Source organism: Cyprinus carpio, chromosome B18, assembly GCF_018340385.1.
Source record: "Cyprinus carpio isolate SPL01 chromosome B18, ASM1834038v1, whole genome shotgun sequence".
NCBI classification, from domain to species: Eukaryota; Metazoa; Chordata; class Actinopteri; order Cypriniformes; family Cyprinidae; genus Cyprinus; species Cyprinus carpio.
Window position 1 is genome coordinate 5,986,576 of NC_056614.1, and position 14,888 is coordinate 6,001,463.

The following is a 14,888-nucleotide window of genomic DNA, read 5'->3' on the forward strand; positions in this document are numbered from 1 at the left end:
AGTTTGGTGTGGAAGATCTTGACTGGCCTTCACAAAGCCCTAACCTCAACCCCATAAAACACCTTTGGGATGAAGTGGAATGGAAATTAAGAGCCAGACCTTCTTGTCCAAAAACAGTGCATGACCTCAAAAATGCTTTACTGGATAAATGGGCAAAAATTCCACCAGAAATACTCTTGTGGAAAGCCTTTAAAGAAGAGTGGAAGCTGTTAGCTCCAGAGGACAGACTCCTTATTAATGTTTATGTATTTATGCAGTGTTATTAAAGTCTCTGTTGATGTAATGGTCAGATGGTGTAGATACATCTTTATATGTAATTATGTGATATGTCTTTAAAATACAGTTAAAGTGTACCGCCATGGCATTCATGGTAAAGGGAAATATGCTGTCATTGGTACTTAACTTCAATACTGTATATGCAGTATATTTATATATATATATATATATATGTGTGTGTGTGTGTGTGTGTGTGTGTGTGTGTGTGTGTGTGTGTGTGTGTGTGTGTGTGTGTGTGTGTGCGCGCGCGTGCGTGTGTGTGTAACTTACATCATTGCTTGAGCCTTATTATTTTTTTTTTTATGTTGCACAAAATTTCAAAAAGCTATATTTTAAAAGCCCAAGAGCCAGTGGCAATACGAACATAGTTTTTGGCATGCCAGAATAGCACACTACAACTGCAAATGAAAAACTCAGAGGAATGCAAAGGAAATCGAGGCATGTGTGGTCAAATAGGGACAGAAAAAAACTGAAGTATGAAAGTATAGAGAGGCTGAAGAAGAGAAACGGTGAGATAAGGCAGTGTAAGCCAGGGGGGAAGAGAGGAATTTTGTGGAGAGCATCTGGGAGTTTATCATCTCACAGTCTCATGCCTGGAGCGGGTCTCTGGTCCCACAGGTTATGTACAGCCGTTAACTGTAGACAGAAGTTAGCACAGAGGTTTGGTCCTCTGCCAAGTGTGTGTCTGGACTGAAATGAGGTGTGTAGAATGAGGAGCCAGTCCTCTGGCCAAACATAGTCTTGTGTCTCTTATGTATTGACTTGAGCAAAGCATTTGAGAAATCAAAATTACAAATTCACTTTACTAGAAGCAATGGAAACATTTCTCAATCTCTTATTCAAAGCTCAATTACACAGAGAAACAGAAGCTGTAATACACTGGGTAAACGTAATAAAAAAGTATGCTTCAGCATTCTTTTAAAAAAGAGTACTTATTATGGAAATAATATACTTTAAAAGAATATACTCAAGTCCAAACTGACTGAATGTTTTCATACTCTTAGCTGCATGCTAAATGAAATTAAATAAAATCTATTTTAGTGTAAATGTATATTAAATGCATTAAGCTAAACTTTAAAGTGCTATTTTCACACAATTAAAGGGATAGTTCACACCATATTGAAAATTCTGTCATTAATTACTCACCCTCATGTCATTCCAAACCTGTAAGACCTTCGTTCATCTTTGAAACACAAATTAAGATATTTTTGATGAAATCCAAGAGCTCTCTGCCCTCCATAGACAGCAAGGGTCCTACCATGATCAAGGCACAGATACGTAGTAAGGACATCTTAAAATGGTCCATGTGACATCAGTGGTTCAACCATAATTTTATGAAGATACATAATTAATGACTGAATTTCCATTTTGGGGTGAACTAACCCTTTAAATATTACGTAAGGACATCTTCATACGTATCTGTAATTACATAAGTTGTAATATTGAATAACACACTTTATAAGTGAATGTACTAATAAGTGTACATCCTTAAATTTTGACAAAAGATAAGTAAAATATAAAAGGTATAATTAAAATATACTTTAAAGTAAAAAAATAATAATAATAAGACTTTATTGGGGTACTTTTTAGAGTGTAGTGTTTATTAAAGTCTACTCTATGTAAGTATATATTTAAAAAAATATATTTTTTTTTTTTTTTTTGAAGTACACTAAAAGTGCGCATTCAATACAGTTAAGCACATTTTTCTAACAAGGGCATGGCAATCAAAACTCTGAGTTTTTAGAGAGACAGCGGCTGTGACAGGTATTGCTGTTGAAATTGTTCTTTAAATCAGAAGCATTTTGTAATCCTCATTGTTGCAGAAATGTAAAGCTTTTTTGCTTAGCTGGTTTAAAAGAAAAATCCAGTATTGACTTTTTAGGTTTTTTTAGATGGTTTAAAATACAAAATATAGTATATGTTGGCTCCGTTCCTCAGCTTAGTGAGCTGAAGCATTTAAAGCATCATAAGAGCACTTTCGATGCAAAGGCTGTTCCAAAACATAGGCAGCATAATTGTTTATTCTTGCTAAATAATAATCATGGCATGTGTTTATGCTGATAGAACATCATAATGATATGCTAATGGAAAACATTTGCACTGCTCCAAATCAGTCATTTGTAAAGTTGCATTTGAGTGTGGCTGCTGTCTTAGAAGTCAGCTGTCTACGTACAGTAAAGAGTAGAAAATAAAAATCTTAAAGAAAAATAATGAAATGTGTAAATTTAGCACTTTTTTTTTTCATTTTTATGCATTGTGATATATTTGAAGAATTTAACATATTAAAACGTATCTCTCCAAGTTAAGTCGCCAATATTAATGTAAAAAGTTTCATTCTTATTACTGTAATACTACTACTACTACTACTACTACTAATAATAATAATATAATGATGATGATGAAGAGGATGATAATAATGTGTAAATTGTAATGTTTTTACAATGTAATGTTTTTTGTATTTAATTAATTTTTTGTGTATTTTAAAACTTTACTGAAAACACTGAGCAGGATACATTTTAAAAGATTTTGTTCACATTAAAGTAATGTGAATTTTGGGAGGAGTTGCTTAATTTTGTGTTGCCATTGAACTATGTGTCATTTTCTCTCTCTCTCTCTCTCTCTCTCTCTCTCTCTCTCTCTCTCTCTCTTTCTCTATAATATATGTATGTATTTGTATTTCACAATTTATATTGTTTGTGTGTGTGTGTGTGTGTGCGTGCGTGCGTGCGTGCGTGCGTGCATGTATGTGCGTGCGTATTTGTGTGTGTGTGTGTGTGTGTGTGTGTGTGTGTGTGTGTGTGTGTGTGTGTGTGTGTGTGTGTGTGTGTGTGTGTGTGTGTGTGCGTTTGTGTGTGTAGCTCAAGCATACTATATCACTCTACATTATTTTGAAAAGCCTCCAGTTTACAAGGATTTTGTCTCCGTAGATGTCAAATCTTAAATCTTTGCTTGTGTTTTAAGCTGTATTGATTCCTCACTTGTTTTGGTACCTCTCCTCTGTGCTTCACATCCCTCTTAGATCCAGAGCCGGTGACAGGAAACATGGAGTCCGCCATGGCAGTGGAGCTCAACCCCTGGGTGGAGTATGAGTTTCGGGTGGTGGCCACGAATGGCATAGGAACAGGTGACCCGAGCACCCCCTCCAGAGCGGTCCGCACTAAGGAAGCAGGTATCTGTCTTTGGTTCATTCACCCATGAATATCACTGAGCTAAAGAATGGAAATCTAAATAAACAAACAGTCTTCTCTCCAGCCTCGTTTATCCTCCACTCGGGGGATTGTTTAGCTGCGTGTTTTGACACATTTTTACGACTGCTGTCACCCATCTGAACATCCAGGGTGACCCTGGTTCTATTTTAATTGGAGGAGAAGTGGAAAATAAGCCGCTTACATGAATTTAAACAAGTTTTGGTGTTTGAGCTGAAGCAGGCACTTGTGCCCTCAGGCAAAGAGGCTGCAGAATTCTCTATTTATGGAGAACAAAACCCTCGCTTTGGTTCAAAAACATTCAGCAGGCCTGCCTGATTGTGCAGCAAGAAAATGTCCCAAAATATGAATATGATGACAGCTATTTTTTTTTATCATTATTTAAAGCCGATTGAATTGCTGTAGTTTGTCATCATATGCCACCGTTCGTTTGTTTGTTTCTCAAAGGAATAGTTCTTTCATTATTTACTCTCCCTTGTGCCTAAACCCATGTGCTGTTATTTTTAGCCGTGGAGCCCAAAACAATAATTTCTGAAGAATCTTCACAGAGTATGTTTCCATACAGTAATGGTTCCACAGCCATTGAGCTTTGGAATTGACAAAACAACTAAAAGCCCAATAAAAGTCGCCCATGCATTAAATTGATATGAAATCAAACAAGATAAGAACAGAAAATATGTTTGACTAATCATCCGTTCATATAAAAAAAAAAAAAAAAAAAAGATCCTAATGTTTGCATCTCAACGTGTTTCAACAGGTTTCACATTACTGATGCCAAAACACCACTTGTTCTTGTTTGTGTCATGTGTGAGCATGCCACATTTGTTCAAATGTGCAGGATGGGTAAGATCGGAGAGCTACAATGGAAGGGAAGATTTTCCCTATAACCTACCTTATAGTGACCTAAATTTGGGTCTGACCCAACCTTTGAAGTGTTGTTGCATGAAAAAGGGCAGTAATATCTAATTTCAACCCAGCTTCATTGGAAAAACATGAATGTGGGAAAATTACTGCAAAATATTACATTGCTTCTTGCATGTTTCATGACATTTTCAAAGTTATATGTCCAGTGAGTGGCGATAAGAGTTTGTTCAGTTTTAACCAAAACAAGTGAACGTGGGAACATTTTATTACATTGGTTGTTCTAGAGTATTGTGGCAGTTCGGAAATTAAATCTCCGGTGATTGGCACTAAAAAGTCAATGCTCCATCCATGCACATTGCTGGATAAAAAAAAAAAAAAAAAAGATGTAGGTAGAAGCATGTTTTTCACATGAGCCTTGGTTCACATTAATTTATTATCCCACAAAATAACACCTTTGTAATTACAGATTTGTTTACATGAGTAATTGAGTAAATAAGTGATACAGTAAATAATTATAGAATAATTATAGTATTTTACAGTTTTGGTTTAACAATTCCCATTTAGCTTTTTTCTCTTTATTTTCTATGCTTGTTTGTGTGACTCAAGCTGTCAGGTGTGTTTCCTGAGTGCTATACTGTTACTGTTTTGAGAGTTACACCTGTAGAGTGAATTTTCCTCCTCTATCTTAACAGCCAAGCATTAATTAATCATTAGTAGTCATTAGCAAGTAATGCACCACTCGCATTTTTGCATAGAGGGTTTAGCTTCTAAAAGCTAATATTATAATGCATTATTACATTGCAGTATTTCTGTGTCTGCAGTTCCGTCAGTAGCCCCTGCCAACGTGAGAGGGGGGAACGGCCGCAGACATGAGCTGGTCATATCCTGGGAGGTAGGTTTGCACTCAGCATGCACAATGGACTCCCTACTGTGAACTCTTGCTATGCTAATGAATATGGCATAAAAGACTTGCAGTTCCTGGCCAAATAGATTCATGCAGCTAATTGACTTGAGCGTTCGTAATTGTATCTGGTTTTAATTGCCGCCATTGCAATTTGCCTATTGAAGGATTGCTACACTTATAGTCCCAAACCCTATAAGAACAGATGAATGACTATATTCTAGTGAAATCTTGTGCTTTGTGTAAATGCTGTTGGAGGCAAAAAGGACTGAGAAGTGGTGCAGGTTTATTCCAGACCTGCTAGACATTTGTAATAATTTGCAAGCCTTACTTCGTTTAAATTATTAACATGATATAGGCTTAATGGGAAAATGGAATATTTGTAAAGGCTGACAAGTCATTTACAGTATACATATTTATTCATCTGTTCATGTGTAGGTGTGTTGGTCTGTACATTGAGGGCGTGTCACACAAACTGTTTTCCATTAATTAAAGAACCCCAAAATTAATAATTGAGTTTGTGTCTATTACTTTTGTGATATGTGACATTTAGCAAATTTGTCATGTATTATTTAAAATGCACACTATACATCTGAATGCCTTCTTCCCTACAATATTGCATGTGAAATTTGTTGAATTTTTTGAAAAAGTAGGCAAGTATTCAGATGACTTAATACAGCAGCAGTGAAGCACTGGAATTGGAAGTCAATGGCTACCAGTAACTGTTTAATTACCAGTATTCTTCCAAATATCTTATTTTGCATTCTTAAGTTCTTAAACTTAAGTATAATATTTTTAAGTGTTTTATTTACATAGTCAGAGCTCTTTTTAAAAGTTTACTAAAGTATACTTCTTTTTCACAAAGGACTAGCAAGTGAAGTAGTATTGCTGCCTTATCTCACTTCATTCATGTACGTGAGAAATGAAAAATACAAATTTTTGAAATGTGCATTGTTTGATTTTGTTGGGTTTGATGTAAATGTGGTTAAGGAATGTGTTGTTATCTAATATGTTACACCGTTATCTTTTTATGTATGTGGTTTTGAGATTTGTGTTTTGGAGCTGCAGCATATTGAATGGCTTCAGAAGACATATAGCGCACAGGTCATATATTGTTGAATAGTGAATATGCTGTTATGATATTTTCGTTTTTGAAGATTTATGGTTGTGGTGTCTTAAATTTTTTATTTTAATGAATACATTTTGTCAAATGAGGGAGATGGAAAATGACTGTTAACCTTCGATCTTCAAAGCTCTTGGATGTTTTTTGAAAATCAGTTTTTTATCTGAAAATGTACAACCCTGCAGCAACATCTAGTCAGTTTTTCTGTACTGTGTAAAGAGGATACTAGCATGCTAATGAACAGAATCACCTTTGGTTTTGTGTTTTGTTGTGTGGGGTGGTGTTGTGGGAGTTATTTTGTAAATAAAAAAGTTTTAATTGGTTTCAAGAAAAAAGCAGTTAAAGCTGTGATTAACTGGGGAATTGAGGAACAGATGTACGCTGAAGTGACGATATTCTTGCAGTTATTAAATACTCAGGCCCCAACTGTCACCAGGCAAATAACTTTCATTTTAGCAGAACTGTACCTTAGTGAGAAATTAAATATGATAAGGCTCATTCCAGATGCAATGGAATATTTTTACCGTGATGACTTCCTGAGTTTATAACCCCTCGAGGAGGTTATCACTGTAACTACAGAATAATCAGAGTTTTAATTTTGCTTTGGCAATGACAGTTCAATTATAAGACCCTCATACGTGTTCACAACATGCAGAATGTGTCTATACACTAGAAAGGTTTTTAGATGTTGCTTAGAGCTTTGAACACATTGTGAGTTTAGTGTTTGCCTGTTTTAAACACACTGGAGATTTCTCAAGTGTTAATTATTTGTTGTATCACTTTAAGGGACAAACTAGCAGGTATCCTGACAGGAGCTTCAGGTGCTATTTTGAGACACATAGTACATCATATTAAATTACATATCATTTAGCAGACGCTTTTAAATTAAAATGATTTGCAACGCATTAATTGGACTGTCCCCCCAGAGCCTGACTGCTTTACTCAAGGACATAATGGTGACTGAGCAGCTTTATGATTTTAATAATACTTCAGTCACCAAGTCTCCCATACCTGGAATATAACCTTTTCTAGCACAGACACTTTACATTAACCATTAGAGTGCCACCATACTTAAACCACTCAGCACTAACAGAGACTGTGTGTTACTACATTTCATTTACACAAGGTCCAACATTAGACTCTAAATGCAAGTAAATATCTGCACTGGCAAATATATGAAACAATTTTTTATTTACTTTTATTGGCTGGCAACATTATGAATTCTAACAACACATGGTTGTGAGAACACAATATGGTTTAGTGCTGTTATCAAATCACAAAGGCTGCAATGTAGTGATATATGTTGTTTTAAAAGTAAGCAGATTATTATCCACTATTTTCAGTGTCTTGGAGCAACTCGGTTTGCTGGAAATGTTGTGACTGGATCCGTGCAGGCGTTGTGAGTTTGGGTCCGTTATAGCATGCATTTGAAAATACAACATGTTCAAACCATCTTCTCAAATTTTTAATGTTCATAAATCTGTTGTCAACAAAAGAGAAGCTTTAAGGTCTACTTGCTGTTGCCAAAATAAAAAATATGTTTTAATGTTTGAAGTAGAGAGTAATTCAGCCATTAAAATGAGTATTGTCATTTTACTGTTGTATTTATTTATTGTATTTAATTATTATTATTATTTATTTTATTTTTGTTACAATACAATAGTATAGTTACTGTAGTAACATTTCTTTATTGATTTTTTTATTTATTTTAATGAGAAGGTAAAACAAATGTGGTGGTGTTATTATTACAACATCATGAATGAAAATTAATAAAATAGATAGTTATTAAAGTGTGACAAAAAACAATATACAACAAATTAATTGTTGTATAATTTTCAGGTTGTGGAATTTAGATGTGGAATTTACACTTCAGAGTTGTTGAATAGTCTATTAGTTTCTCTGGCACAAATACAGCTATATTAGTGTGAACGTTTTCAAATTCACCTTACAGTTTTTCTCAATCGATTTGACACTTTCCTCCAATGCAATGTACTTGCTCTCAAAACATTTAACACAGCCATCCAAACACAAAATTATCGTAGTCAAACAGTTCAACTTTACTGCAAAACGAAGCACTGCAATTTTTTTTCCAAAATTAAATATTAACATCAAATATATAGGTGTGTTCTCTATTGATTATAAAACACATTCAGCTGTAGATGCACAACTATGCTAATGACAATACATGTTTATTGCAATTCTTCAACAGGGAGTTTTGGTTTTATATATTGTGTATATCTAAAGAAATAAAAATTGTTATCCAACAACTGCTATCACCCATGAGAAAAAAAGAAAAAAAAAACTAATTACCCCTTTAAAGGGGTCATATGATGCGATTTCTATTTTTCCTTTTCTTTAGTGTGTTATGTAGCTATTTGTGCATGTATAAGATCCGCAGAGTTACAAATTTCAAAGTCTCTCACAGAAGGATTTATTCTATCTAAAAGAGAAGGCTGATCCAGACTGGGCTAAAATGCCTCATTCAAACACGCCCCCACATCTCTACGTCACGATGTGGAAATATTTACGTAATGGCACTCAAATGTTCATGCAAAGAAAGAAGGCATGGTTTCAGGAACCGCAGTAGTGTTGATGCAGCCATTTCAGGGAGACACTGTGTGTTTCTGTGCTAAAGCAAAAGCACTTTATTTGGCATTCCTGAAGTAGATGCAATGAGGAATCATTGGTTAAGATTTATTTACAACAGAACAGCACAACCCAGATGTTCGAATTTGTGCAATGCATTTTATGGATGACAGTTTTGTGAACCTAGAAGAGTAAGAACAGCACAACCAGATGTTCGAATTTGTGCAATGTATTAAAAAAAAAAAAATGGGTCAATTCCGACTTTGCTATGACAATCTGGTGCTTATTCTGTATCAGCTACTATAATTATGTTTTCTTAATAGTTTAAGTATTTGCTATTGACTATTAAAATGCGGAGTTTTGTGCAAGTGTCTCTCACAGTGGAGTTAGCTTTCTTAATCGTGGCTTGTGTACTGCAAATACATATGAGCATCATCACTGTGTCTGTGAATCCCTTTCAGGCTTGGTAATGGTAAATCTAAGGACATTATGTATGTTTTTACATTTATGTTGAAAGCTGAAGCTCGTGATTATGGAATGGGGTGTTACATTTCTGATGCGTGCTTGTGGTGTTTGGCCAATCACAGTGCACTGCATCAGATGGCCAATCAGAGCAGACTGTGCTTGTTGGAAGGAGGGGCTTTGTAGAAAACAACATGTTTGAGAAAGGCAGGGCATAGAGGAACTAAAATAATGTACAGTATTTGAAAAAATGTGTTTTTTGAACATTAAAGCATGTCAACATATTCTGTTACACAAAATAATAATCTTTAAAATAGCATCATATGACCCCTTTAAACTTAAAATCTGTTTGTGCCACCTTTAGCAGCAAGAACTGCAAACAAACTTTTCTGATAACTACAGATCATTCTTTATATATATATATATATATATATATATATATATATATATATATATATATATATATATATATATATATATATATATATATATATATATATACACACACACACACCAGCCACTTTATTAGGTACACCTATTCAATTGCTTGGTTAATCAGCCAATCACATGGCAGCAACTGTGAAGACGACTTTACTTCAAACCGGGCATCAGAATGGGGTAGAAAGGGGATTTAAGTGACTTTAAACGTGGAATGGTTGTTGGTGCCAGACGTGCTGGTCTGAGTATTTCAAAAACTGCTGATCTACTGGGATTTTCACGCACAACCATCTCTAGGGTTTACATAGAATGGTCCGAAAAAGAGAAAATCTCCAGTGAGCGGCAGTTGTGTGGACGAAAATGCCTTGTTGACGTCAGAGGTCAGAGGAGAATGGGAAGACTGGTTAGAGATGATAGAAAGGCAACAGTAACTCAAATAACCACTTGTTACAAACAAGGTATGCAGAATACCATCTCTGAGCACACAACACATCGAACCCTGAAGCAGATGGGCTACAGCAGCAGAAGACCACACTGGGTGCCGCTCCTGTCAGCTAAGAACAGGAAACAGAGGCTACAATTTGCACAGGCTTACCAAAATTGGACAATAGAAGATTGGAAAAACGTTGCCTGGTCTGATGAGTCTCGATTTCTGCTGCAACATTCAGATGGTAGGGTCAGAATTTGCCGTAAAAACATGAAAGCATGGATCCATCCTACCTTGTCTCAGCGGTTCAGGCTGCTGGTGGTGGTGTAATGGTGTGGGGGATATATATTCTTGGCACACTTTGGGCCCCTTAGTACCAATTGAATATTGTTTAAACGCCACAGCCTACCTGATTATTGTGACTGTGATAATTCATGCAGGATTCAGGTTATATCTATGCTGAATAGGAAATTCGAGGGTCACACCTGTTAGTGAACACAACTGTCAATCCCAGAAAACAGATTTTGTGAATGTAGCCTCCCTAATATTGTAGACAACATTAATATCTTCTTCTCTGGCACAGTCCTATATAGCTCTATTTTAGCTCCACCCTGTTTGTCTGAGTCCTGATTAACCACTTTAGAACCACTGAATTGGCTCTGTATCTCCAATCAATACTGTGGATATGAGAAGATGCAGTGCTGCTTTGGCATTCAGGGCACGTGAACTGGCTGCTTGTGTTGCCTCTCCAATCATCTATGGGTGGTTGTGGAAGACCAAGGAGCCTGGGCAGAGAGCTGCTTATTAAACAGGATGAATGACTAAACAGCTCGGCCCGTCTGCTCATTAGTGTCTGCAGAGAGAGAAAAAGTATTACGGGCACCATGAGCAATGGACTGGACCATTACAGTTGCCCTTATTCCTATTCGATGCCTGTTGCAGCCTGCCGTGCGTGCCGATATCAGACCGCCAGCAGACTTCATTTGCACTGTGGGTGCCACTCCTTTGCCCAACAGTCTTTTTAGATGCCTGTTCCACTTCATTTTGTAGCAGAACTGATTTTTTTCATTTTTAAAATGCCCATTTATTGGTTGCCCCATGCAGAAAGGCTCAGCCAGCACCGATAATGTTGGATCAAAGATTGTTAATTCAATTGCTAGAAACACTAGAGTGAGTTAATTACACTGCTCTGGCACTAAAAGTGTGTGCTGAAGTATTTAGTGTGAAGGTACAGCCTATTTTCTTCCATCTGTCTGCATTTTATTTTGGGTGCTGCTGCCAAGGGACGTGATAATTTCGGAAGCGGGTGGGAATCAGTCAAAATTTGGCGTGACGGACATATTCGCTGCCAAAAAGAGGGGAGAGTACAGGTGTTTGTCAATTATTAAAATTTCCCAAGATTTAATTCTGCCGGCTTACATTATAATTAAATTTCTATCTCCCTTAATAGATTGCATTTCATTCTATTAAATGACTAGCAGGTGTCGCGGACAGGTCTGATATCTCCCCCTCAGAAAAAACATTAAGCAAGTGTCAACCTCTTTCGAAAAAAGCAGCAAGGAAATTGTCAGCAGCTGGACAGGCATAATCAACTTATGTGACCTTCCAGAACAAGGATAATTTAGGTGTTTTAGTGTAGCTAAATGATAAAAGACACCCTAATGAGCAAATGGTCTTCTAGAAAGAAAAGATGTAAGGAGAAGTGTTTTATAATTGCATGGTAGTAATGCCAAGTGTGTGTAAGTGAGATCTTAAATAATTCATAATTTGCTTACCCTCATTTTAACTCCAAAAATGGTGATAAGGTAATCAGTACTACAGTTACTAAATTAGCTAAGGTATCACAACATCAAATAGTATATTCAAAACAGTACGATTCCTCTGTTATTGTGTGGATGTGTCTTAATTGCAGGCTCTTTGTATTGTTATAAAATAATATAATATAATATAATATAATATAATATAATATAATATAATATATTTTACAATTTATTATTATAAATGAGTACAATTTAAACTATACTATACAATAATACTAACTAAAGATATATAGTTCTGAACAGAATTTATTCACTTCACACAGCATTGCAATGCAGTTTTCACAGGAACTGAAGGGAGACTTTTTAAAGCCAAAACTTAAAATTGAAGTTTAACCTAATTAATAAATTTAAGCATTATAAATGATCTCAAATCTATCTAACTTATCACAGGAGGTGTTTGTGCTGTGGCTTTCGTAACTCTTAATTTAGAGATGCATCAGACAGATGTTTTTGGCTGTTATTGCTTCATGAGTCAAATGAGGAGTATTCCCATGTTGTTTCATTTCATTCATTTCATTGAGTCACTCCCCTTACGAAAAAGAAGTTTATTCAAGTGTGCTATTAGTATACTTATTTTAAACTAAAAAAATAGGAAAGTTTACTTTCAGTCTATTTTTGATGTACTTCTCAGAAATGTGCTTTATGTACTTCTCAGAAATATACTTAAAATTACATTTAAGTATACTTGACTTGTACTTAGAAAAAGTCTTAATATATTTGAGTTATACTTGTGCTCCGAGAATCCATGTTTTCATTGTTATACGGTAGGGGGTGCTGTTACACATCTGCTGTACAGAATTTCCAAAACACAAGTGAAGAAGAAACCGAAACAACAGATGCTTCCACAAGGGGTGGGCGATACTGCAAATTTTGGTATCAATCCGATACCAAATAAATGCAAGGATACTTTTTCCTTTTAAATAATTAATATTAACTAATGCTGGTATGACTAAAATATTACATTACCTTAAATTTATGTGGATATTATTTGCCTTTCTGAAAGGAATTTGTAAGCAGAGGAGCCCAGAATATGAAAGCAATGTGTAAATTTTCATGCTAAGCATTTTCCTCCCATAGAAAAGAGTTATAAAGAAAAAAAAAAACTTTGCGTGGCTTAATGCTTTAAGAAAGTAATATTAAAAGGCCAAACTCAGTGTACTGATGATGCAAACTATATGCAGGCAAGCAGCCAAGGATATGAACACAAAGTACATGCATGCTAAGTGTTTTCCTCTGAAAGAAAACCATTATAGAAAATTGCTTAACGTGGCTTAATGGTTGAAGACAGTGATACTGTATAAAAAGGCCAAATTCTATAAATTAATTGGTCTGGCTTCCAGTCTTATCTGCTTTCAGCAATTTTTAGCTGTACGAAACAGCTCGTTTTGCTGCTTGATATTGCAAACCGTTGTTGCTTACTATTACTTGTTATTTTCTTACATATTATTTTCATGTATTGTCTTAATTATAAACACACAGGGTGGATAGCACAAACAATTTTACTGTTTATTGCATTTTTTCATTTTTCTCGTTATTTCCTTACCGTGCCTTATGAAGCGGAATTCTCACACATTTACAGAAAAAAACAGGTTTAAAATATAATTTACATTTTGGGGAACAGTTCCTTCAACCTGTGACATACTTTGTTACGTTAAAGAGCTTACTTCTGCATTGAAAAATAAGGTGGATAAGTTTGTGGTGTTGCCACAGTAGCGAATTTCTACCGTTCCATCTCTCACTGTAGCCAAAAGTATCCGCTTGCGCTTGGAGCAGCTGAGTCAAGTAATGGCATAACAACAAAACAGCATAGCAGGAGAGGAGCAGCAATGTTTGCATACGAGATGTGAAAGGACTGGTATGCACACAGACATGTCTATTCTTTGTTGAATGTATTATGCAATGTATTAAGTGTAGAGGAGAGAAAATTAACTGGAGTTTCAATCTCATCAGGCCAGTAATGACCGATACCATTGCCAATGTTGGTATCAATATTATTGATATTAGGATCGATCCGTCCGCCCCAGCTTACACACGTAGGCCGTTTCTCAAACGGAAGGCTGAATCCTCCAGAAGTTGCATTTGTGGGCTGCATATGTCATAAAGACGATTTTATTTTAGAATATTAACAGTTATATATTTGACCATTAATCTTAGTTAAATTGCTGTATGACTCGAGAATGTAATGCTCAGTTAACTGAAATAAACCAGGCCTGATGATATATGCAGCCTGCAAATGCGACCTCCGGAGGATTCAACCTTCCGTTTGAGAAACGCCCGTAATCTAACATGATCATCAGACATAAAACAGCGTCAAAATTGTGTAACATTATGGAATAAAATGTTGACCCAGGAAGAGGTAATAAGTACTGTTAAGCTTTAGGGTATTGATCGACTCCATCTGCATTTTGATTATCATTCTGAATTACATTGTCTGTTTTCAGCTTTTTGTTCAAAATGTTGTTTATTATTATTTTTTTTATTATTATTATTTATGAAACTTACCCTCATTCAAGTGTTTATAAAAAAGAATGCATCAAGCTTGAATAAAATGTTTTTGTTCACAAGCATTAACTTTTCTCTTTTGATATTTTGTGTTTAGATATGCATATAACAAAATATATACAAATTAATGGCTAAATAGGGACATAGTAGTATACATAAAGTATGATGTGAAGTTCACTTAAAGAAAACTTATAAGTATACTTGCAGTATAAAACTATGAAAATAGTAGTTTACTGAGACTATACATCAAAGTGTACTAAAATTGCTCAAGTATTTAATTGGT

At 35.4% G+C, this 14,888-nt stretch overlaps 1 protein-coding gene across 1 annotated transcript in view; it reads left to right on the forward strand.

Moving 5' to 3' along the window:
* The window catches only part of cntn5 (contactin 5), a 314,204-nt gene that overhangs the window by 284,250 nt on the left and 15,066 nt on the right, over nucleotides 1–14,888 (forward strand). The window contains exons 18-19 of the mRNA XM_042743607.1: nucleotides 3,296–3,445; nucleotides 5,168–5,238. Of these exons, the coding sequence (XP_042599541.1) occupies nucleotides 3,296–3,445; nucleotides 5,168–5,238 (221 nt within the window). The remainder of the gene's footprint in view (nucleotides 1–3,295; nucleotides 3,446–5,167; nucleotides 5,239–14,888) is intronic.